Raw genomic sequence first — 25,055 nt, forward strand, 5'->3', positions numbered from 1 at the left:
TAATGGAATATCAATAGTTCTATAAAACACAGCTATTTCTTAAGAAATAATTTACTTAATGATTCTTGACTATCTAGGCTTCCATTGTAGAAACTGTACCTAATTTAATTCATCTATTAAAAAGCCAGGTGATTGTAATGTTTATTCCCCTTTCTTCTTTTGTTTTAATTTTTTTTAAAAAGACGTGTTGGACAACAGATGTCAAAATTCAAGACTACTTTGAAATTAATAAAGAAGTCTAATACAATTCAAATATTAAGTGACATAATTCCTATAGAAATAAACTAACTTTATTCATATTTACTTAAAATATATTTCTGTTAATTATATTTATTAATAAGCAAAGTTATACCTAAGGTGATCATGAGAACAAGCTTCTGCAAATACTTCTCGGAAGGACAGAAAATCTTCTGTTGAAAACTTAACTGGCTCAATCTTTTCTATTCGGGTAAAGAAATCCCGAGCCATTGGTGTCAATGGGTTAAGGTTCAGTGAACTTTCAGGTGGGGGTAAAGGGTCAATATGAAGTACAGACACTGAGAAAGTTCCAACTGCCAGTCTAAAAAGTAGCTCAGGTCTGGATTCATCCACAGAAACAGATCTGGATGGAATAGCTGAAATACAAAATTAAGTTCACGTAATTTTTCAGCAATAACACATTTATAAAATCATCTTACTTTTGATTTTCATTTCTTTTTACCAAGTTGCTGCATAACATTCACTTTCATTATTATCTAGGGAGAACTATCTATCTGTTGTTACTTACATGTCCTTCTTAAGGAAGTCTGGTGAACCATATTGGCTGTTAGTGAGGAACCTCTTGGAGGCTGTAATTCCTGTTTGTTTCGATCAAGAAAATCACCCCAAGTTGGTTGCAGCTAAAACAAAAAATATATATGACCTTAAACTTGCAAAGAGTTGTTATGCATTAGGTCAAACATAAACAAAAAGGTAAATTAACAAAAAACTCCAACATGCACAAACAATCATCAACATGACATTTCATGTAGCATTAGTGCTCAACTTATCAATGCAGGCATACTTTACTTTGAGATGTGCTTTCTAATTCCACAGGTTCTTAAAGCTAAAGTTGCACTCCCCCAAGAGCATATATTTTCTAGTTCTACAACTACTCTCCAAGGCTTTCATTAGGGAAAACATTAGTTACATAACAGATCTGGGGAAAGATGGTGATAACAACAGCATAGTTTTTATGTTTGAGGAACATTTGTTCCTCAAACATAAACATAAATAAAACAATAGTTTGAGGAAAATTTAATACAACAATTTCATACAACACTGCCTGTGTAGTCTATTTTAAAAGAAAACCAGGTGGTTTTCTTTTACACATGCAGTAATTAAAAAGAAAATATATCACAAAGCATCCTATACAAGCTTCATGGTATTTGAAAACACATTTCCTAGCTTAATAGCCAAATAAACGAGAGTAATTCCAATACCATCTCCATCGCAGAAAAGGAATACTACCAGCTCTGAACATTTCAATTTTTCTAGAATTTGGCAACAGTTCCTGACATTGTAAAGAATGCAGCAATTATGCAACAGATTCAGACAGTAGGGTTAATTTGTAAAAGATCCCAAATGCAGTTAATACTATACCACTGTAGTGCTCAGTGGAGATCCTGCTGGTGGTGTAGTTGTGTATGTACTGGTTAAAGACAAGTCCAGATCCATGGTTGGAGGATCTCCAAGAGGTGGAAGGGAGGAAAGGCTGTGGGACATGTCCATTTCAGCCATTGAGAAGAAAACTTCTTCCTCTAGTAGAAAACCACAGACAGTAAGAGTTATTTACTAATTAAAAAACCCCTTTATTTCTAACAGAAATTATTCTTAAGTCCAGAAATCTAACCGCTAGCCAGAATAACCAGCTAAATACATCATTTACAGAAGTTTCAAGTTTTCTTGACATGAGACTAGTAGTGTCCCTGGAGAGAGATTTAAATAAAAATTCAAAGACAAAAATCCTCATGAATGTTAAAACAGTTAAATATCTCATTTTCATTTTCAAGTTGGTATAACTTCTATAAATTCATACATTCTATTTTTGACAAATCAAAGTATTTCACGTTAAAAATAATCAGCAAAAAACTATTCACATAAAATCAGATAAACACAACTATTATTCTAGATGTAATTTCCTCAACCACACATTTGAAAAGATATCATGCTGTACGTGCTTTTAGCATGTTGCACATTAACACAAACTGAACAGTTTTAAGGAAATACTGAATAAAGTCCAGCCTGATACCTAAACTAGTTGCTCTTTTACTGAACTTTATAATTAATGGTATATAATTACTTTAGGTCAACGTTATTTTAAAACATGAATTGTTAAGACTAAGAGACGAACAATCAATTTAAACAAATTAACAACAGGTTATTTGCTATATTTGCATCATCTTTTATACTTGCCACGACTAGAAGGTGTTCTGGCACTCTCTGTCTCATAGAAGCTTTGTTCAGATGATGCTCCTGCAGATAAAGACTCTTTCCTCAAATAACGTTTCAACTCCATCTGAATCCGATACTCATCCTCCTGTTGCATGGGCCGATTCTTCCTATCTTTATTTGACAGTTCTATCCTGCTTAGACTTTCTGAATTCAAAAAAAAGGACAGAAATCCTACTGTAATTTCCTTAATGGCATCCCTAAGAAAATTCACAAAATAATCTGTAAATGAATCATTGGTGTATATATTTGCATGTGTAGTTACATGCATGCCTGTTATATATCAGATGTGTGTATTTGTGCATTTTGTTGGTCTGAAGGTTTTACTTGTCCAGAACAGATTACTCTCTCCAAGCATTTATTAACTTCACCTCTGATGAAAATATTTCAAGGTTATATATGCAGTGTGTTGGTATATAATATGCATACATTTCTCTTCTCAGCCAGCTTTAGGGACTAAGGTCACAACCTCTTAAAGGTTGAACTATTAAGGAATTATTAAAGTTTCAGGTTGGAAGATGACACAGATAGGAAACTGTATGTAATATCTCTGCAGTTGTCTGAAAACAATGAACACATCTAATTAAACAAGTATATCAGTATTAGAAGAATATTAAGCACCTACCCAGGATATGACAGATCTTTCAAAAGACCTACTCTAACAAGTGTTGTTACATAAAACAGGGAAACAAATCAAAACACTCTCGTACTTCTACTGCAGTAGCTGAAACATTGCTCATAATTCTTCACAAATACAAACATACTCAGTTACAGTCTGTTCTGGTTTTCTGTGCTTGTCACTCAAACACAGCACAGAAAAGCTAAGTTCCTCTTGTGAAACAGAAGATACAAGAACTAGAATTTGTTTGGTCTTCTGGTTTTCTCCACTCAGAATATCCTTATTTCTTGTATTATTATACAGCTATGTCTCAAGCCTTGTTTGTTGTTTTTTTTTCATTACTAGAAAATGAGACAAGTAATTGTACACTACTCATAATTACATTACTAGATGTACAATTTGCAACTGAAGACAATAAATAAACCACAGTCCTAACTCACAGCAGCTACAAAGCATTTTACTAATATCAGATAAAAACCCATAATAATGTAGCACCACAATTTTTTTTTCAACTGAGGAAACTTTTTATCTTGTAAAATTTTTTTGTTTTGTTTCTTATTTAATGTTTACAGACTGTTCACTTGCCTGGTCCAGCAATAGCTGCTACCATGTCCAATAGAAGATGAACCTGCCTTGGTGACAGAAACAGATGTACAGAATCTATTTGTCCATCTATATCCAACTAAAAAGAAAAGGAAAGAATGCTGTCAAGAACACTCAAGGAATTTTTCTTTACATAACTTGAATCAATTATTTGGGTAACAGATTTTTATGCTGGAAAGAATACAGGCATTCCACCAGTATATTCATCTTCTATACAACAACTAGAAACTTCATTTTATGTTTCTTCCAAACTGTAGCTTGGCAGAATAAATGCAGATGTGTCATTGACTATTAGCTTAAAATAAATACACAATCTCATAACAGAAAAATATCAAGAATTCCATTAATTTCCTGATTTTTTCTTTACTAATTCCCAAAGTAATCAAAAATAGATTTTGCTTTACTTATTAATTATGAGATATTCAAGTAATCACCTTTTAAAATAAACCTTAAAACTATAAACATCTTCTGTTTCGTATATTTACACTTTTAAATTGGCAGTGTTTCTCTTATTTCACACTACGGAAAATGTTATTTAGTTTTTAAGGACTCTTCTTAATTGAATAAACAATAACAGTTTAAGATTGACTAGAAATTACTGGACATAAAAAACCCCTTCTGTACTGCAGTAGAAACTTTACGCTTCCTATAAAACATAGTACACTATAAAAAACAGGTCAACAGCCAAATTAAAAACTGGAGAGAAGGGGAATATATTACACAGCTTTACTTGTATACTCAATACCATGTCTACTTGGTTTCTGAACACTTAAATTCAGTCTCTCTCTAACATACAGAAATTCTCATTTAACAGATTTCAGTGTGCCCTGACTCACCTGGCTACCATAAAGATGTCTTTCTACGCATATTTATTAGGTTAGAATGTAAAGAATCAACATGAAAACTATGGCAATTCTGTTCCCCTGAGAATATTACATTTTTTCATATGTACTAGGGAAAAAAACCCCAACTATTTACAGAACTATTCATTTAGTTAAAAGACCAGGAAAGCATGACTAACCTTAGCTCCAGGAAGTACTTCATTTTGCTTTAATGTTAGGCTTAACTCCATTCTACCAATCAGCTTACAGATCTGTACAGGGTCAGAAGGAGTAATCTCTGGCAAGTTTCTTGTTAATTGTGGATGTGGCTCGTAAATGATTTTTGGATTCCAGCTAGGCGAAAGCTTTGGTTCAGTTGCCTTAAAAAGTTACAGACAAAGGAATAAGAATGTACCCCAATTCTTGAGAAAAAAATGCAAAACACAAGCATTTCAAATAAGCCTAACACACAAATAATCACTTTACAAACTAAAAAGGCAAAGACATTAAAAACATTTATTGATAACTGTGAAAAAACAAGGTACATAGAATGTGAAGCATTAGGCCTTTGAAAAAAGAAGAGCAAGTTTCCACAGAATAGTGAATTCCAGGATTCTTAAATTTCTAGTTCTTAAAGTTGCAACCAGATTCCAGTACCATACGTCCTAATTTCTACTCAGTCCTAAAGTCCATTTCCTTGTCTCTCCTCATAATCAACAGGAACTGATTCTAAAACTTCCCAAACACAGATTTAAGTACAAGTTCAACTCCTGTATCCTTCAGAATTCATGTATTACTGTAATTAATAATTATTCATATATTCTTTCATCAATTTACATCCTTAAATAATGTACTTATTTTTACCAGCTGTGTAGTTGAACACGCTGGGGAGGACTTTGCCGATGCAGGAAACTCATCCCAGAAGAAAGAGACACCTGAGAGCTGCAGTAATTTGTGAGCAAAAGCTGTGGGCTGATGTACATTAATTCCAGAGCACTCATCTGCAGTTTCATCACAGTACATAGTTCTGGGAGGCAAAAGAAAGAAAATAAAGACATGGGTGGGTACATGCAAATTGTTACTTCTCTTGTGCCTTTTAGCCTTTAAGTTTGTATATGGTCTCTCTCCTTGTACTTTTACAGTGTTGTTCACTGTCTTGAAATGAAAACCCACCGCTCTCTGGGAATGGGTGGAAATCTTAACTTTTCTATGGGACACCACCAGAAAACCAAGACATGCTTCCGATACGAAAATACCCCAGAGAACACAATAACCTGAAGCTTATAAATGTTTAAAATCAAATATATTTCATTAGCAGTTCTCAGTAAACATCACTTTTATTTGATGCTGATCGCCATACTTTGCAAGAAAGGATGATTACTCTCTCCCATAGGCTGAAAATAATCTACATTAAGAACATGTACAGTATTCATGTTCAAAGTAATCAGAAAACTCACAGGGGCTCACATAGAACCTAAATTCTTTCAGGGTTTGGTGGTTTTTTTTCAGGACTGTACATTTTTTTCTGAAAAGATTTAAAGTGTCTTACTCAAAAGGGTCAGTTCCCTTTTCTAATTGCACACATGGTCAACAATATACACTGGCTGTTGAATGCCTCAGGAATGTTATTCATTAACTGTAGAAGTAGAGGGAAATGTATAGGAAAAAACAGAACTCTTCTACTTTGATGGTTAAATAACTAGCATAAACATGCTCTGTGGAATCTGAGTGAAGGCAATGCTCACTAGCATTACAAAAGTGCCCAAGAGTGAATGTCTGTCTACGTACTAAGAACATGTGTGTATGAGTAAAATGTATTTTACAGGAAATGGTAAAAAGTGCCTTAGGAAAAAAATTGAAATATTTTAGAAAAAAAAAAATTACCTTTCAACTCTGATTTCAAGTGCAGTTCCACTTTTAGAGTTTTCCGGCACATGTTCTATTCGTAATACAGTATCTAAAAAGGTAACTTTCACTCTTCTCAGAACTGAAAAGAGAAAACAAAAACATACAGTGTAGACTATTAAGTCAAGTTACTGAATGATTACTTTTGTAACCATATTAAATAGTCTTTGATTTTAAGCTCTCAATATTTATTTTGGTAGAAATTATCAGTTGAATTTAATAAGGTAACAAGACTTCAAGAGACAATACAAACTCCTATTAAATGACCAATATGTACATCCATAGCATACAACTACTCTCCAAAGCTCAGACATTTGAGAAAGTGACAGTTCAAACAAAGTTTTCCTGAGCTCAGTGTGGATGATCCTCAAGAAAACTTCATTGTGCACCACGTCTGAACTATTAAGCATTGCTGCAGCAGCGTGCTGACAGGACTGAGTAATTCTGTCTCTGATGGGACATTAAACATTTCCTTTAGCTCAGACATTTCTGCATGAGGTTCTCCACCACATAATGTGGGCATAAGCCCTTAGTTTTGTCCACTTAGAAAAAACACCTCCAACAAAAAACAGTTTCTGAAGTACTTCTATCAACATGGTGTTCTTATGGAGGTGCATACAATATAACAGGTCAGATTTACATAAACACAGCTAAAAAAACATTCTCAATTTCTCCTTCAACAGCATCACTACTAGCAATTGATGAATTACACAACCATCTCCAAAACTAAGACATGTCATTGATCCCTCAGGCACAGATTTAACTGGATTTATTCTGGTGAAATCAAACACCAACTTGCCCTGAAACAGAGTTCAATCTGTCTACTGAGGGAAGTACACAAATATTTAAGAAGTAAATGAGGCTTTTTCCCCACTTCAAAATCAAGATCTCTTGTCCTCCATTTCTTTTCAGATTCTACAAGTAATGCTAACAAGTGAAAATTAAGATACTGCCAGATAAGTTACGGCAGTTGAGATGCCATTTTGTAAAACTGAGACACAACATAAACCAGTTAAATCTCAGATGTTAAATTAGATCTCAATAACTGATTCATACCTGTTTCAATAGTTTCTGCAAACTTCTCAAGTCCTTCAAAGGGCTGGGACCCTTCCCCTTGTTCATCTGTCAATTTTTGGCTAAGACACTCTTTTGCAAGCTGCATACTACTGGTCATAAAACTTGACCAATACATAGGCTCAGAACCAGATGCTGTGGAGTAAAGTAAGTCTTAATAAATTAAACATGAACTTTATGAAACTATTAAGACAAAACAGAGCAATGCATTTGGCATATCCAGAAAAGAGTTTCAACAGCTTAGTAAGAAGTTATACTTAAAACCAAATTTGGTTATAATATCTCATTATAGACTTTACTACTTTAAAATTAATGTAATCTATTTAGATTGCACTGGTAAAATACTGGTATTTGAAAACTTGGTATAAACAAGATGGAATCAGGTAATCAACAGTGTAATCAATTTTCAACAGTGGTTTAAGTAATTTAAGCAATTAATTTCTGGAGTTCTTTTACTATATTGGTATGTTTTCACAGTCATAGTAGGCAAAAAGAAATAAGTCCAATTTTTAAAAATTATTTCAAAGTTTTGTATTCCTTTGTATTTCTCCATGCAGGATTGAAACATATCCTGCATGGAGAAACACTATGCAAGGTTCAAAATGCTACCTTAGCATATTAAAACATGTTTCAAATGCCTAACATAGACCTGATACAGTAAGTAAAACATAATAAAATCCAACAGCACAGCACGCATTAAGCTGAACAAGTTTTTCATCAGCCTGATTAATTTAATTGACGACACATTCCTATCAGCTAATGCCAAGGCCATTGAGAGTAAATACTATAAAACTATGGATTAAAAAAGTTAATCAAATTCAACTATCACACTCCAGTATAGGCAGACAAAAATAAAACTAGCTCAAATACAAACGTGTTAAACAAGCAAAACATTTCAGTTAAGCATTCAGGTCTGGAAACATCCACGTGGCAATAGATGTGTGGTAAAAGCAGCACTATGGGGTTTTTCTACACTATTTAGTCTACTATAAAGCACCGTACATCAAAGAGAACTAATTGGACGCAGGTAAAGAAATCAAAGTTTCTTCCCAATATTACCATTCCTTCAAAGCATTTCCTTCCAGAAAGTAACATAGCTCAAAACTTAATTCCAGTTAAACAACTAAGGATGAAATGTAGAGTACACGTAAGCAACTAAGTCATTTAAGGTAACTCACAAAAGATGAGAAATAGGTTTTACGGATTTTTTTCTTCTTTTTACGTTTAAAAAATGTTTTCTTCCACCTTCTCTACAGTACAAGAAGGAAACCAAATTAAAATCCTTCAGATATCCAAACAATTTTCACAACTAAAAATGCACTGTGTTGCACAGAATTTATGGAAGTTTGATGACCAGTAAAAATTTATCACCAGGGCAATCCAAACTAGATCAGTAGCAAGCATCTGGACACAAACAAGCTAGAAGAACTCAGCCAACCCTCTCAGCATTATAGCCAAAGTCAGTATGTATTTAAAGTACTTAAAAGTCATGATTTCACACTGCAACAGCAATTAAATTGCATTTGTTGTTCTCTAAACATAGAAGATGCACCTTTTAGCCTAAAGTAGACAAAGAAAGCCAGAGCCTCCCACAACCCCCCTTCCCAGCCTTACACCATGGTGGTGTCCCACTGCCACCCAACAGCAAACTACTAACGCTGCCTCACAGCACTGCACAAACACCACCCAAAAACTGCAAAAACCCCTGCCCACACCTCCATTTCTATAGGTCTGAAACAGCTTGGAAAACATACAACAGTAGGAAATCACAAGCATTTCAAGTGATTTAACACAGCAACAACTAATTGAGTTGACAACCAACTGACACATACCTGACAGTTTCTTTTTTTTATTAATTCTCAATCATTAATGTATGGAAGTTAAATGACATTTTAAATAAGGCTAAATATTGACTAAAGTGAGGGTAGACTTTGACTCTGAGAAACTGTAAAGAATTTCGTTTTCTAAAATCAAAAAATAAGCCTACCAAGCCTTGGTCTTGGCCTGAAGACCATCTCTAATCCTTTTACTTCTAATGCACAGTTATCCTGCAGCAACGACCCCCACGGGACAGATAAAGAAATTGATTGGATAAATCCATCTGTGACTTCCAGAGGTGCATCAGCAGACTCCAGGATCTCATTAAGACACTAGAAAACAATAAAATAAAATTTTAAAATCATAAGTTTTTTAAAATCACATCCATTATTTTGCAGCTAACAAATAAAATACCTTGATGCTACTAGAAAACTAATTAGACAAAAAAAATAGAGACTTTCATGTATTTCAACTCCATTGCAATTTCACACTACCTAGCTTTCAGAATTGATCCATGCTGGCTGTATAATCTGTATCTTTGCACTATACAAAAAAAGTCTGCTGACTTACTCTTACAAATACTAGAATACTAACAAAAGTTAATCTGCTCTTTCTTTGGCAGTACTTGAAGAAAACTGAAAACAGGCTGAAAGTAAAAGTACAAAAAGTACCTAGTTTCTATGACAGGAGTATTTCACAGCATGTAATTTCAATGTAAAGTTCATTTTTGATTTCTCTGTGGAACAACAGACCCAAACAATCCTCTCTTGCTGTGTAACATACTTGCCATTTCTAAATCCTATCTTTATAGTGCCATTATAAACACTGCTACCATCAAGTTGCCCAAAGTATCACACAAGCTCTAACATAGTAATTTAGGATTTTCAAGTTTTCCACAATCCTGAGAAGATTCTCTTGTTCCTCTATATAGGTTTCATTACATCCATACACATGAAACCTATTCTTCACAGTTAAGTTAATAAAAAAGTGAGTTCCTGGCTGCGCTTTGATTTAAAAATGTAGTTAAAACCTAACTTCTTAGACAAGAAGTACTTAGGCTGCTTTAATGAAACAAATCCCAATCTTATTCACATACCAAATTCAGTGAGTGCAACTTTGCAATGTAAACAAGATCCTACTAAAGACTATGGTTGTAATAATAGGTTGGAATTTTTCTTTGGCAAGAAAAAGTGTGGGTTTGACCTTCCTGAGTTTTGAACAGGGCCATTGATTTTACCTGAGAAAATGCATAAATTCAACATCATAAGTTTTGAAAAAAATAAGGATTTAAAAGTTGTTTACCATTTTAATTGTATTTAAAATTATATTCTTGTACTGTATTTATAATGATAAGTTATATAGAATAATTTTAAAAGAAAGCAAGCTATCAGAAAATTACATTTCTAACTCTTATGTCTCCAGGTGCAACTTTCCCATCATATTAACTTGTTGCTCTCCTTATGCTCTTAATAACCTTGCTTTTAGAATTTTGTTTGCCTTGCATGTTCAGCTTTTCTAGTTTCTGTTCCAAAGTCCACTAAACCAGCAGAAAAAGACACCAACTTTAAAGAAACAGAATCTGAACAGTCCTAGTGGGAAATTACTTAAGAATCAAATTATCAACTAAAATTCAGTAACATAAAAATTTTATAAAATAAAAAATATAAAAGCTAAAACATAGTTAAACTTATATTTAAGAATTATACATGTGGCAACAGCATAAGATAAGGCAAAAATAATAATTAGACATGAAAACTGTATTTTAAAAGTACCACGGGTTCATTTAAATTACTTGAACAAATTTACAAAGTAATTTGTTATAGCAGGAAGCTAGCTGCCATATTTTGAATAAATCTGACTCAGATGTCTTTTTGCTACCCACGTGCATGATGATAACAAATAAGTGTATTTTAGTACAGTGCTTATTATTTTAAAATAGAAATTTACTATCTAAAAGCAAAAAAACTGAAGAGCTCTTGAGATTAATTGCTTCATAAATAGGCCAGCTGTTCCTAGAAGGATGTAATTAGAGCACTCTAACTGAAGTTTTGAAACTGAAGCACAATCTTCACATCAGGACTTGTTTCCATATTATTGACCAACAGTCCACAAAAGTGGTATTTAATGTATACTAAAATTCAGCCACAAACATCATGCATTACATTTTGATTCTTCTGAACAGTGCAGGCCCCAAAAGGCAAAGGCATTACATTAATAGCCCCAGGAATTTCTATATATTTCTACAATGTATAAACACATACAATGTTGGCTAAAGTATCTACAGCGCTGTGATGAACAGAAGTATCCACAAAAATGGATGCCATGTAAATATGCAGTCATCCTGGTGATTCACTGAGAACAAGGTTACAATGACTAGGGGGGAAAAAAGAGCTGTAGTACTTCCGTGACATCTGCTTTTGCAATCTGTCATACATGAGAGTCACGTGCAGAGAACCTCAAACATGTAATTGTTTACAAGTGGAACAGAAAAATGCTGATCCACAAATGGGGACGATCACCTAAGCATTACAGCACATTCATTTAACCGCTGTGTGTTCGTTATGCACACTTGATTTAGTACCGGCCCGTAACTGCTTTGTTACGAAGTATTTTACATTTTAAATAACATCACTTTGACTCGCAAAAAGTGCTCCATACCCACTAGAGGGCATAACAATTCAATTAAAGCCAGACAGCGTCACTGCAAGCCTGCCACGGAAAACAAGCTGCAGACATAGCCAGAAAAGAAAACGAAACAATAAGCAAACCACAAATAAAAAGTCCACATTAAAATACTGGTAACACTGAGCATTTCTGCAAGCGTCTGCCCCTACCACTTTCAAACATATTTTCACACAAACAACATTAAAAAGCATTACCTGAAAACATCACAAGTATTCACAAGTATTTCAAAATGTACCCTGTGTGGCCAGGTATCAGTACATACTCTAGTAAAAATGTGGTTTGGAAAACATTAAAGCAAAGGACCTAGCTCATCATCTACGCTACCCTGGAAGCCAGTGACTGATTCACTGCAGTGCTTAAGTCTCCTCACGACAGATGCTCTACTGACAGGTATTCAGTAACATTGGCAATTAAACCAAGAATCTTTACAAAACATTATAAACGCAGTAATCCAAAGGGCTGTCTCTACAATAGGCTGGAAATATACATATCTGTATACAGACACATAATATAAAAAACACACATGCCAGTGACAGGCCACATGCCGAACAAACTCCAGCTAAAATCAGCTTTCTTTTTGTCAACAAGTACTTTTACCACTACAAGATGAGGGGGCAATCTTTAGAGACCTACACAGACTAAGCTCAGCATAACACTATCATTAAGAACCAAGATGTCTCCAAGACAAAGACAAATGATAGATACCACAGGGATTACTTTGTTTTCACCATCTCTAGTAGTCAGTAAACATACTCCTCATTAACTACAGGGATTTCTAGCTGTTTGGGCTACACTAGGTCGTTCTCCCTGAAATATCAGCAGCTATTGCCTTCTTTCAGTTTTTGTTTCCTTTCTCAAAATTAAAAACCATGCAATTGAAGTGTGGCTAGAAAAACTGTATCTGTAATAGCTGCTATAACTTTTTTTTTTAAGTGCTAGCACAACAAACAACAGTTCCCAGATTAAATGCTAATTATGGCTGTAAACTTTTTGCACAAAAGAGGCTGGGTATCGAAAATAAAGTGGGTGGCAGCCGGGGGCAGAGAATCAGCTGGTCCCTCAGACGCAGCAGGAGCCGAGAGGGTGAAGCGCCAGCATCTCTTACCCACTTATCCAGAGGGACCTGCGTCAAGGAGCCGGTGCCCTGGTAGAGATCCAGGCTGAGCTGTTCCAGGCTGAGCTTCTCCTGCAAGAAGTGGCCCAGGTACCTCTGCAGCAGGTACCTGCAGGCTCTCTTCTTGATGGACTCCGAGAAAGGCCACGGCATGGCTGCTGCACGCCGGGGGCCGCGAGGCCGGGCGGCGGGCCGGGGCCGGGGCCGGGGCCGGGCGGAGAGCGGAGGCGCGACGGAGCCAAGTCGGGGCCGTCAGGCCAAGCCTCGCCCCCCGGCGCGGGCTACAGCGGGGGCTGCCCGCTGCCGGGCGGCACCACCGCCGCCCCTCACGCCCCGGCGGGGCGGCACTGCCCGCCCTAGGGCGAAGAGGCGCTGACAGGCAGCTCCATCCTCACTCGGACACCGCCGCCATCTTCTGGGCGGCCGCGGCCGCGGAGGGGCCGCTGCAGCCGCGCTGAGCGGGGAAGGGGCGGGGTCCGACGGGCGGGCAGCCCCTGCCCGTCAGCTCCGCGCCGCCGGCGAGAGCGGCCGGGCCGATCGCGGCTCTTCGTCTCCTTCCCGGCGCCCCCCCGCCGACCACCGGCACCGTGACGTACGGGAAGTGGCGTCGCGGAGCGGAGGAGGCGGGGGCGGAAGCGGCCGCGGAGGGGGCGGTGCGGCCGGAAGGCGTCGAGCAGCCGGTGGCGCCGGGGCCGCCTCTCCGGGGAGCGGCCCGGGAAGCAGCGGGGCGGGCCCTGCTCGCCGAGCCCAGCGGGGCGGGCCGGCGCGGCGGGCGCGTTCGGAGCCGTGCGGGGACGGGCGGCGGAGCCTCGGCCGCCCGCCGGAGCCGGTGGGTGCGCTCCGGGGTGCGGCGGGGGTGCGGTCCGTGCGAGCGGGAGGCTGCGCAACTCGGTACTCCCCGGTTGCCTTCAGTTTGTTCGGAATTTGTGGGTGGAAGGTGGGATTTGTCAGGAAGCGGTGGGTCCCAAGGAGTCAATGTCCCGCATGTTGCAGATCCGTGACTGGCAGTCCCCGTTTCCTCCTGGCAGCAGTGCTCGGCTGCCAGAGCTCTCGGGACAGGGTCCCAAGGAATTTCCCTGCCGCCTCAGGAAGGTTCCACGGGTGTCAGCCGAGGCCTCCTGGCTACACTGGTACCCGCGGGTCACTGCCCGAGCCGCGGTGATGGCTCCTGTGGCGCTGTCCCGTGTTGGTACCAGTTGCTCGCAAAGACCAGCAGCCTGTGTTTCCGAAATGTACCGGCAGTTGTGTGTAAAAGATGAACAGGAGGAGCTTTATTCTTTAGTGACTGTAACAAACAGCTGCCATTAATTCCGAAAGTCTCTGATTTAGTTCACAGACTTAGTTCTAAGTGTTCCTCAAATTCACCAACAGTAGGTTTTTGTTTACTGCAGCTATTGATGGCACTTTTTCCAGGCATGACTTGTCTTCCTACTGCATTCTGCATTGGCAAAGGACAGGGTTAATGACCGCTGAATCATAACAGAACCTTATACCACAGAATGCGAGTTAACTTGCCTAAGCAAAACTAGCTTCAGTGATACTGATACTACTTCTAAATGTTCATGTAATCTTCTTCAGCACTTCTTCTGAATATCTTGGGTTTGAGTTCTCCTGACTGTCATTTCATGAGTTCATGGAAGTCACTGGATCTCATAGTTTCCTTTTTTTTCGTACAATATTAAATATGTGTGTTCATAATATAACTTGTTTTTTATGGTGTTAATATATATTGAGTGCAATGGTATCATCTAAAGTAAATGTTTCTAAAATAAATGTTTCTATATGCAGAATGGAGACTGATTACAATCCTATGGAGTTGCCCAATAATACAGGGTTTGAAGAGGATTCTGATTACAGAGACTTCGAAGGAACAGACGTGAAAGATATGAGACTAGAAGCCGAAGCTGTTGTAAATGATGTTTTGTTTGCTGTCAGCAACATGTTTGTGTCAAAAATCCTTCCCTGTGCAGAGGATGTGGCATATATCAATGTGGAAACCAGGGAAAGGAACAGATACTGTCTGGAGCTCACTGAAGCAGGACTCAGGGTAAACTAATTTGTTTATAATTTCTTGAACTTCTTTGTTTCGAACAATGATCATATTTAAAAGATGCCTAGAGAAATACTGCACTGGCAACCATATATATTCCTCTTGTACTTTTGTGAAAACCTGATGTTTTCTTCTAGAAGAGGGAACTTTAGCTAGTTACTTCCAACAAAGCAAGAAGAGAAGTTAATAAAAAACCAGGAATTTATTCAAGACACAAAATGATGAAGATAGAATCAGCAGTTTATTACAGATGTGTCAAACTTTGAGTTTCTCAGGTACCCAAAGAAGTCAATAATGCAACATCTATACAGGGTTTTTTTGTGCACCATTTGTAATTTTTGTACAGACATGTAGATGTGAGACTTATTCTCAAAGGATGTATTTTATTAATATTCTGAGTTTTGGACAAAAAGTATTTGAAATTGTCTGAAATACTGTATAACCAGTAAGCTCCGTAGTAGAAAGCAGAGACTGCGATTTAAATCCAGGTTTTTTTTTTTCTTACATTATTCTACTGCTTTGACTGGTGAAATTAAATGTTGTGCTACACGTGCCAAGGTGATCATCACCACAGAAATTTAACCACTCAATTCTTTGTTGCAGGTAGTAGCTTATGATTTTGATCAGACTGATGACAGACTGCAAACTCCGTATCATGAAACTGTCTACTCTTTGTTGGACTCTCTCAGCCCTGCATATCGAGAGGTGTTTGGAAATGCAATACTACAAAGACTAGAAGCTTTGAAGAAAGAAAGTCAGTCATGATTTACCCAGATATGAAGAAGATTTAGTGCTAGAAGTAATTCTTAGTATGAAGCACTGAGATCTTCCTTAAAAACATCTTAAGCTTCATTTCTTGCATTAAAGTCTACTTCCTGCTAGTACATTATTATATAATGTTTATATGTTATAACAAGTATATTATATAATATTTGCTACCATGGATTTGCATATATCACAATGTTATTAAAATCCACTTTGGTAAATAGCAGAAAAAAATCTTAATTTTACTTTTTGTTGTAAATGAGCTTGTAAGTTACTCCATACCATGTTCAAAAACCTTTGTCTCTTTGCCAAGATTTGGTATTCGAAACTAAAAAATATAGAGACTGAATGTTATAGATATAAGAAGTAATTCTTTGTGTGTGTGCTTACTGAGAATTTTCATGCCTTCTTTTTAAAATAGAAGGTAACTACTTGCTCTATCCAGTTAATGACAAAATAACTGGAAAACTTCTGCAAAGAATTGCTGCTTGATTTGGTGTACATAAATTTGAAAGTTGTCAGCTTTGTAGCTAGAAAGATGGTTCTTCAACAGTTGAGCTTTGCTTATATAGTGGCAGTATCTGAGTTAAAAGCAAGGCTCAGCACTAATTGATCTGTCCTTATCTATGGCAACCAGCAAGCTCCAAATAATACACAAGATGAACTGCTTATATATGAATGTATTGTCTGAACCATGAATGATTAAGCACAGAATTAATGGGCTATACATTTCCTAAAAATTATGTGTTATATGCTATAAATATGTACCCTATTGTACTGCAACTGTTTAAGAGGCTTGGAAGGCCTGTTTACTATTTTGAATGTGTGTTTACATGATGTACAGGATAGACTCAAGAGTATTTTTGCTTCAGCCTTTACCTTCTATAATACAGTACTTTGGTACTCCCAATTTTCACATTTTCTCCCTCAATTGTACAGTGTCTTCTGATGAATACTGAAGTAAGCACTGTAATGTTAATTGCATTGTATTGGTTTGAAACCAAAGGCTGTATGAAATTTACTAAGACTAATACAAGCTGGAAGATATAACTTGTATTTTCTACTTAAAGCTAGTACAACTCTCTTTATAAATCTATTGTTCTGCTATAACTTTTCAAGTATGTACTGAATGGTAGACTTTTTAAAAATTAGAGTTGGGTAGAAATGCTTGTACAGTTGAACTGGCATTCTGTGACATTCACACTTTTTGTATTCTTCTATTATTCTGTATTTGTGTGTTTTTATTTAAACAATTCTGCCATTATTATCCTATGCTTTTGTGACAAGTACATGCAGTAGCATTTTTGGAGCCATATTTAGGGATTTATTTGTTTCCACAGATTTCAGTGACTTCAGTGGCACTATGTTGACTTCTACTTGCTATGGGTTAGCCATATCGATCAGAGAAGCCTAGCAGAGCTTTTGTAATGGCTTTGGGTTAGCAGTGGGCAACTATGACAAGACAACTGTAATTAGTGCTTCTGGTTTTGAGAGCTTAATTTCATCGTTATCTTTTTGGGTTGAAACTTCTGAAACTAGTCCACTGCCCTAGGGTATGCTTTCATGCTCCAAAAATTGTTCATAGGCTCTCTTTTGCACACAAGTCTGTGGCACGTGGTTAGTCCTCTGTGAGGAGAATGTACTTTAGCAAATTTATATTTGAATATTTTTCCTTGCAACTGATTTACTTGTTCAATTTCAATGACTAAAGTATTAAATAAAGGACTGGTGCGTTGTAGCTTTCTTGTTCTGGGTGGAGCTACTGCTGAGTGAGGAGTGATAACTGGAGTCATCATGCCCTCAGAAAAATCTTCAATAGCTGTCAAGTATTTGGAGAACTGGCTGCAAACTTGTATCAGCTGAAACAGTCATGAAAAAAGCAAGGGTCGTAAAGGACTTGGAGTTTTAGAAATCCAAGTGGAAAAATGCCGAAGTAATGGGGTTTGGGTTGGGTTTGTTTGTTTGGTTTTTTTTTTGGTTTTTTTTTTTTTTTGTTTTGTTTTGTTTTTTTTTTGGGGGGGTGGGTTTTGTTTGTTTGTTTTTGTTTTTATTTTTGTGTGTTTGGGGGTTTTTGTCTTGGAGGTATTTAAACCGTAATTTTGTTTGATTATTATGAGCGTACTTTCAAAGCAGGTACTCCGTCGGTGTTAACAGACAAAACTTGTTCTATTTCTTAGACTGTATTGCAGTGTTAACCCAAAAGTGGGATAGCAATGTCATTCCACCACTTCGGGGTTACTGAGGATGACCAAAATGCTCTCCCGTGCCTGTCCTGGGGCATTGCTGCCCCTAGGGAAGGAACATCTCTCCAGCACTGAGGAGGGGGAATTTCAGGAGCTCTCCTTCAGCTGCCAGTTGCTTCCATTGTCCGGAGCCCTGAGTAAGTGCAGCTGGTGGAACTGATAATCTGTGAATCGCCTAGGCAGCCCCAGAGCCTGCCTGCTGTAGGAGAGAATGGCAGATAACCTAATTAAAATCTATTTTTGTCGCCAGTAGCACACAGATCTTGTGCCGCTGGAACACCGTCCCACACTGAGGGGCCGCGCCCCGCGTGCCCCAGGCCGGGCCGGCTGCGCAGGGCGGCTGCGCGCGGCCGCGCGTGCCCGGGCGGCGCTGCCGGCGGCGCGCCCCCAGCGGCGGCCGGGGGAAGTGCGCCCGCCGCCGGTCGCGCGGCAACGGGCCGCGTCCCGCGCGGGGCCATGGCGGAGGCGGTGCCGGCCCGCCGCGTCTTCCTCAACCACCTCGACTCGTACTGCGGCCGCAGCATCGGAGAGGTGACCGCGGGGCGGGCCCGCACCTGCTCCCGGCCGTGGCTGCTTTCTGCCTCAGGCACCCCCTCCCGCCGGGGAGCCGCGGCTGGTCCCCGGGAAGTTCGGCCGGGCGGCCAGGAGGGCCAGCTGAAATAGCTGCTGAAATAGCTGCTGAGGAGAGGCACCGGAGCAATTAAAGGGATAAGATGGAGTAAAAATGAGCAGTAAAAATAAAGAGTTGGGAGCAGGAGGTGTGGATAAAGCCGGTTGGGAGAGTTCAGGCAGCAGCTGATCGCTGTGGAGGGCGATGGCCAAGTTCCCTGTGAGGTAACCCCTGCCCGGGAGGAGCCGGGTGCGGAGCGGGGACACCCAGGGACTCGCCAGCACCTTCGGCTTTGAGGCGTAGGGCACGAGTCGAGACAAAACATTCCAGCTAAGGCTGAGCAGTCCCTAAGGTTTTCCCTTCAATGGGAAGCTGTTTCTGAAGCGCATTACCAGCAACAGGAGTAGGGCTGGTCAGGTGCTGCTGGTGCCTTCTGGAGATCACGAGAAGCTGTGTAGGGCTCAATAGATATTTGTGTACAAATTACGTGTCTTGTATATTGCAGTATTTATCCACCTGTGTTGTTGGGGCGACGCTTGAAAACCCAGATGAAGAAGAGGAGGAAGATGAACATGGTTCAGATACTGAGTTACGCTTGGCCTCAGAGGAAGGATATGAAATAGTGGGTACTCTTTCTAAACCAGAGAGTACTAATCCACATTTTGCAAAGGAAACATATGCAGTAAGTATGAGTCTGTTTTCAGATTGTCTTTAGACAACATTAGAAGTATCACAGGTCACGTAAAATGACCTGCACTAATGAAATGGTCTTTTGTTGCTGCTGGAAGCTGGATATATGTATTTAATTCCTTCTGCTTCCTGCATGCAACCTGGCTTCCTGTCTTCCATGTTGAACACAGCAAACAGTAAAAGGAAGGAACTCAGAAAGTAGATTATGTCCTCTTCATAGCTTAAAAAACAAAACAAAACAAAACAACCACAAAACAAAACAAACAAACAAAACCAACCAAACAAAAAAACCCGTCTTGATAATCCACAGGTCTGTTTTCTTTTTCTCTCAAAGCTTATACTTCAAGTATCTCTCATCTTCTTTTTGTCATTTATCACCATTTTGAAGGTAGTGGAGCTGGAATCAAAGTTAGTGTACCTCTTAACTGTTCACTGAAATCACAGCTTTCACTAGCAGCTAATTGTTCTGAATACCTCCATCTTTGTATAAAGATGTGTATGTCCAGAGTTTAATTAACTAGTGGAGACTTGCTCTTATGAATGTGATTGCTTATTGCTTGATTTAGTTTTCTGAAACTAGAATTACCTCTGTCTCAAATGTCTTGTTAAAAACTGATTATTATTCTTCGTATTGAAGAATCTCTTCCAACATTTGAAAATTTTGATTCAGATGTCTACACAGCTGAACTGTTCGATCAGGAGTTTATGGCTGGCAGTGTTTAGTTTGAACCTCTGCTTTTGCCCAAAGTGTTTGCTGGATTTGCTCAAGTGATGCAGATATTCTGCACTGAATAAAAATTACAGGAGGCTATCTTGCAAGGAAATGGACATTTTTTAAATGTCTTCCCCCTTCTACCAATGGATAGTTGTTTAAAATACCTGTATAAGTAGCAGATTTATTTTTTTTATACTCACAAATGCACTAAAAATATGGATCCTAAAATACCGTTAAAAGTCCATATTTTTGATCTATGTTAATGTGTACTCTAAATTAGAAATTTTAGCATTTAATTTCCATTTTGTCAGCTTGCTGGTATCTGGCAGATAAAAGTTTGGTAACTATCTTATGAATGATTCCAACATCCTACTGTTAGAAAACCACATTCTATCCAGAATTGAACTTGAAAAGGATTTTTTTTCTAATGGAAGAATCTTTTCCCCTCAGGTTTCTTCTCGAGAGGCATTGTTAAGCCACTTGCTTGAGTGTGAAATTGTTTTATATAATATCACTGAGGATGCAAGCCAAATTGAGGAAGCAACATGGGCTGCTTCTGGTTAGTATAGCTGTGCCTAAACAGAAATTTGGCTTCTACGTAGCCATCAAAACTTGCCATAAATGTAAAATAAACTTCTCAGGGATTCATTGTTCACTTTAATATAAAATTGGGTTCCTTAATGGAGAAGTGCTGCACAAATTGTTTGGTTAAATAGCAAGGAACCATGAGATGCACTGTCACATTGAGAAGGGAGAGAAGCTGACATGGAATGGTCCAACTCTTTAAGTGACACATCTGTGTAGGCAGTAATTTCCCTAAATAACTGTCAACCATCATCTCATCTAGTTGCATTGGGAGGTGGGTAGAAATTTTGCTCCTGTGATGTTCAAAGGATGTTTAAATATTTTATATAATTATTTTGGGTTTATTTTTCTTAAAAGTCCAATAAAAATATTGGTAACAGTCTTTTGGAAACTTTATTGTTACACCCAAGTTCTAATAAGCAGCTGGGATCCTTTTATGGTGAGAGTGCAATATCATTCTTTCTATGACAGCTAAACTAAATCATGCTTTCCTCTTTATAGTATGAACACTCAGACAACAGAATAATTTACATAACAAAAATTCATTATCTTATTTGATATTAAAATAAACTTTGTTTGCATTCAGTAGCTTTTTTTTTTCCTATCACGAGAAACACACACTTTTATTTTCTTTCAATATTTCTGCAGTCAATAAAGATGAATCATTTCCTAGTATAGATTGTTTTGTTGGGGATTTTTTCCACATAATATGTAGCTATGTGGCAATTATGTCAATTCCCAATAATTTGATTCTGTATTACCATTATTGCTGTATTTGTTCTCTTTCCGATTTTTTATCTTTATTTTATATTAACTCACAGAGCATTTGCTTAAAAAGACATCTCATAGAACATTGCTATGAGTGTCTATACAGGACTTTTATATAAAAGTAATAATAAAGGTTGAATAACACAGTTTAAAATAAAATCCTTGCTTTCATTTAACAGCCCTACATAAGGAACTAAACACTTTTGCAAAACAAAAGTTATTCATCCTCATTTCAACAATAATGACCTGGGGAAATACCAAACCTATTGACCCTGTAAGTAATATCAAAAAGGTTTTTTGGATTTTTTTTTAACCAAATGCTATTTAATGGAAAATATTGACTACATTCAATCACACAATATATTTCAGGTGTGTACTTCAATGATAGCCAGTTAAGTGAGTGGGTTTTTGGGATTCTTTCACCTTTATTCACTGCTTACTGCCAAAATTGCTAGATGTAATTCACTGACAGAAAAGTTTAGGCATTGGGCTATAATTATACAGAAAGACATAAGGAGTTTCTTGTCAAGAGGCAAGACAAATGCTAATCACAGTATGCACTGTCTTTCAGCCATTAAAAGAATCCCATGTTAACTGCATATGTAATGAAATACATAATTAAAATAGATACATCTGTATATCAATATATGTAAAGTATGTTGGGTGCTTTGTAGTATGCTATTGCAATTTTCAAATTCAGTGTTACAGAGCTTTTCAACCATGTGTAATGCTATAATAATAAAAACTATTTTTTAAATATAAAAAGTAGTTAAAAATCTTACTGTGAAATTTGAAATTGAACTAATGACTTTTTCAAAATATTGAACCTCATGCATCAAGTTCAGAACCTTGAAGAATTTCAAATGAAGACAAAGTTAAAACAGATCTTAAAATACTTTTGAAGAACTTCCTTTAACCATCTAGACCTTTAAAAATTGTTCTGTTTTAAGAAATGTATATCAGTCACTTTTTTTCCTTCATAGGAAGATCCTGAGGCTCCTTTTGATGATGAAACGTTTCCCAAAAGAAGATCTCATCCTAACTTTATGGATTACATAAATGCTGAAAAACACATTGTAAAACTCGGGAAAACTGTATGTATAGAACTTTTTTATTAAAAACTTGGTTTGTCTTCTTATTTCAAACTTTAGCATAGTAATGGAAATTATCAACCATTTGAATAAGTTTTAAGAATATATTATTGTCTTTATAAATATAGATGATACAAATTCTTATTAAAATATAGTTGCATAGAAAATACTATTATGTCTTTTAAACCCCAGATGTATGTATAATAGAAATCCTAATTTTTTTTTTTTTGTCTTAGGTAGGGAGTAAATCATGCTTATCTTAAAAAAATCTGTTTGTTTGGTTGTACCAGAGACAATCAAAGCTGGGGTCTGTGTGGAAAGATTGGAGGAAGAAAGATTGTAGAGTAATGGGATATTAGTACTGCTCTAAAGAAAAGCAGCATCTTTAAATATTAGAAGCTATGTTAGTATTATGTCTCATTTAAATACTTAGATGTTCTGGCCACACCTAACACGTCCCTGGATAGTTTGTGCTCTTGGAGCAGAGGCCTTGTTGGCTTTTGTTCCACCCTATAATTCACTTTAAAATCATGGCCATAGAACTGACACGGAATAGCTGAAATATGTTATCACTTTATGTATTTTAAAATCCATTCCTTCAGCTTTGCTTGCCTTGTTCTGATTAGACTATTAATCTTACTAGAGAACAGATTATGCCTCTCTTGGTATTTAAGAACTGTTATTAAATAAATACCAACAGTGACTCAACTTACAATTCAGGAAAATGGAAGCTGTTGTCATTAGTGGTGGAGTAGCGAGGAGTTTAGGAAGACACAAAATCCACTAGATGATGAAGGCATCATTTGGTCATTCTTTTTCTGTATTAGGAGTCTCCCAAAATCCATATAATTCAATGTCCACTACAGAAATTTATCCAGCTAATAACAGAGTTTATTGTGAAAAAACTTTTCTTTGATTTGAGCATGCATTTGCCATTTTATGCCATGCTGAGAAAATAGCACTAGAAATTATATTCTGTTCTACTGTGGATCTAATAGTACAGATACAAGTAAAAATTTGGTTTACAGCTTGAAAAAGCAGTGGTAAATTGGTTTTTCTTTTACTGTGCTAACATGGATTTATAAGACCATGGGAGAAGTTTCACACCTGCGATGTTAAAAACATGAAAACTTTAAACAGCATCCATCAAACCTTGTGTTAACTTCTGCCACCACTTAACACCCAGAGGAATTATTGACTATTTTTCTGACTAGTCCAAAGCCTGAATCACTGCATACCAAAAGTATTTATATAATTAGCTTCTAAGTGTTTGTCAGGCTGAGCATCTGTTGAGAAGACCGATATGTAGCAGTACATGATAAAGCAGCTTGAATATTTTCAATACCTACCTGCTGTAACCCTTTCAAAAGGAGCCCTTTTCCTCCAGAACTCCAGTGTCAGCACCAGTGGGTATCATTGCCCCTGGATGGTTTCTGTCAGCACTCTGGAACAGGAAGGCTCCAGAGCATCTGTTCTTCCCATGAAATCAGCTTTGGCTTCCTGTGATGGCTGGAGACTTCGGGATTACAGTCTTTACTCATTTCTAAATTCAGTGGTATCTAGGGAACACGCCATTAGTGAAAGAAATTACAGCATTATCGTTCCTTGCAAGAACTCAGACACTAGGATTCATCAGTTTTGTCAGTCAGGTAAAAAAGCTCTTGCACCAAGAATAGGTTTTCTAAGCCTTGGTTTGTGTTCAGAGTGCAATTTAATGGAAGTTGTTCCTTAAAGCAAGATTTCACCTCTCTGCATTAGTGTACATCTCACCTTTTTTCTTTCATCAAAATTCAGTAACAGTCTGAGAGTTTAAGAGTCTTTGTTTTTTATCACTAGCAGTTTTTTACCTTTACCTTTGTGGTATTCAGGGCATGCAGACTGTGTTGCTTTTCTCAGAAGTTGCAATCTCTGGGGTCCCGCCAAATTCAGAATCCTCGGAGAAGTATCTGCCTACCAAAGGCAGAACAGCTCTTCATCCCCCAGCTCTGTTCCCAGTGACATCACAATTCCCGCGTTCATTTAGATATGTTTCTCACTTCAATTTATTAGAACAAAGCAAGCAAACAAGCGTAAAGCAACCACAGCCTGAACTGACGATCCCAGCTAGTAAGTGACACCTAGTGGCTTTAATGACCAGTACATGGGAACGTGACATTCCTTACCCGGGACTAAACAGGTCATGAGGAACAGCAGCTTGCCTAAGAACTGCCTTACGTTTAAAATTATCTGTCAAGTAGTGCCGACCTAATGGGTGGCTTGTGACACTAAGTAACTATTGTTAGAGGAATTGTTAGAGTAACTGTTGTTAGAAACCCGTTTTAGAGGTATGTATCTCAGTGAAATACAGCACTCAGTGCAAAACTATGGCTTGTGTTCACACGAGGCAGGAGTTAGCACAAGGCACATGGAAGAAAATCCTGGGTTGCATTC

General features: G+C 37.7%; 3 protein-coding genes across 10 annotated transcripts in view; 2 read left to right on the forward strand and 1 right to left on the reverse strand.

The window, feature by feature from the left end:
* The window catches only part of ATG2B (autophagy related 2B), a 45,427-nt gene extending 31,797 nt beyond the window's left edge, over positions 1-13,630 (reverse strand). The window contains exons 1-11 of the mRNA XM_063399311.1: positions 13,100-13,630; positions 9,479-9,641; positions 7,474-7,626; positions 6,397-6,499; positions 5,377-5,539; positions 4,713-4,892; positions 3,674-3,770; positions 2,434-2,616; positions 1,621-1,778; positions 767-878; positions 353-614 (exon numbers count right to left, since the gene is read on the reverse strand). Coding sequence (XP_063255381.1) covers positions 353-614; positions 767-878; positions 1,621-1,778; positions 2,434-2,616; positions 3,674-3,770; positions 4,713-4,892; positions 5,377-5,539; positions 6,397-6,499; positions 7,474-7,626; positions 9,479-9,641; positions 13,100-13,261 — 1,736 coding nt within the window. The 5' untranslated portion in view covers positions 13,262-13,630. The remainder of the gene's footprint in view (positions 1-352; positions 615-766; positions 879-1,620; positions 1,779-2,433; positions 2,617-3,673; positions 3,771-4,712; positions 4,893-5,376; positions 5,540-6,396; positions 6,500-7,473; positions 7,627-9,478; positions 9,642-13,099) is intronic.
* On the forward strand, positions 13,591-17,661 carry GSKIP (GSK3B interacting protein). Of its 3 annotated transcripts, none has more exons than XM_063399316.1 (3): positions 13,591-13,999; positions 14,897-15,155; positions 15,762-17,661. In XM_063399316.1, exons 2-3 carry the CDS (start codon positions 14,898-14,900, stop codon positions 15,921-15,923), a joined length of 420 nt encoding a protein of 139 aa, XP_063255386.1. In that variant the 5' UTR covers positions 13,591-13,999; position 14,897; the 3' UTR covers positions 15,924-17,661. The 3 variants fall into 3 exon arrangements, with proteins under 3 accessions (XP_063255386.1, XP_063255382.1, XP_063255383.1); XM_063399312.1 differs by having other exon boundaries at positions 13,804-13,937; XM_063399313.1 differs by having other exon boundaries at positions 13,808-13,941.
* An 883-nt stretch (positions 17,662-18,544) lies between these two features.
* Positions 18,545-25,055, forward strand: part of AK7 (adenylate kinase 7) — a 31,381-nt gene continuing 24,870 nt past the window's right edge. For 5 of the 6 annotated variants that reach the window (XM_063399325.1, XM_063399329.1, XM_063399327.1 and 2 more), the window contains exons 1-5: positions 18,545-18,697; positions 19,282-19,458; positions 20,632-20,740; positions 21,714-21,808; positions 22,518-22,628. In XM_063399325.1, the coding sequence (XP_063255395.1) occupies positions 18,623-18,697; positions 19,282-19,458; positions 20,632-20,740; positions 21,714-21,808; positions 22,518-22,628 (567 nt within the window). In that variant the 5' untranslated portion in view covers positions 18,545-18,622. The remainder of the gene's footprint in view (positions 18,698-19,281; positions 19,459-20,631; positions 20,741-21,713; positions 21,809-22,517; positions 22,629-25,055) is intronic. The other variant, XM_063399330.1, reaches the window with a different exon arrangement.

This window comes from Prinia subflava, chromosome 5, assembly GCF_021018805.1.
Source record: "Prinia subflava isolate CZ2003 ecotype Zambia chromosome 5, Cam_Psub_1.2, whole genome shotgun sequence".
NCBI classification, from domain to species: Eukaryota; Metazoa; Chordata; class Aves; order Passeriformes; family Cisticolidae; genus Prinia; species Prinia subflava.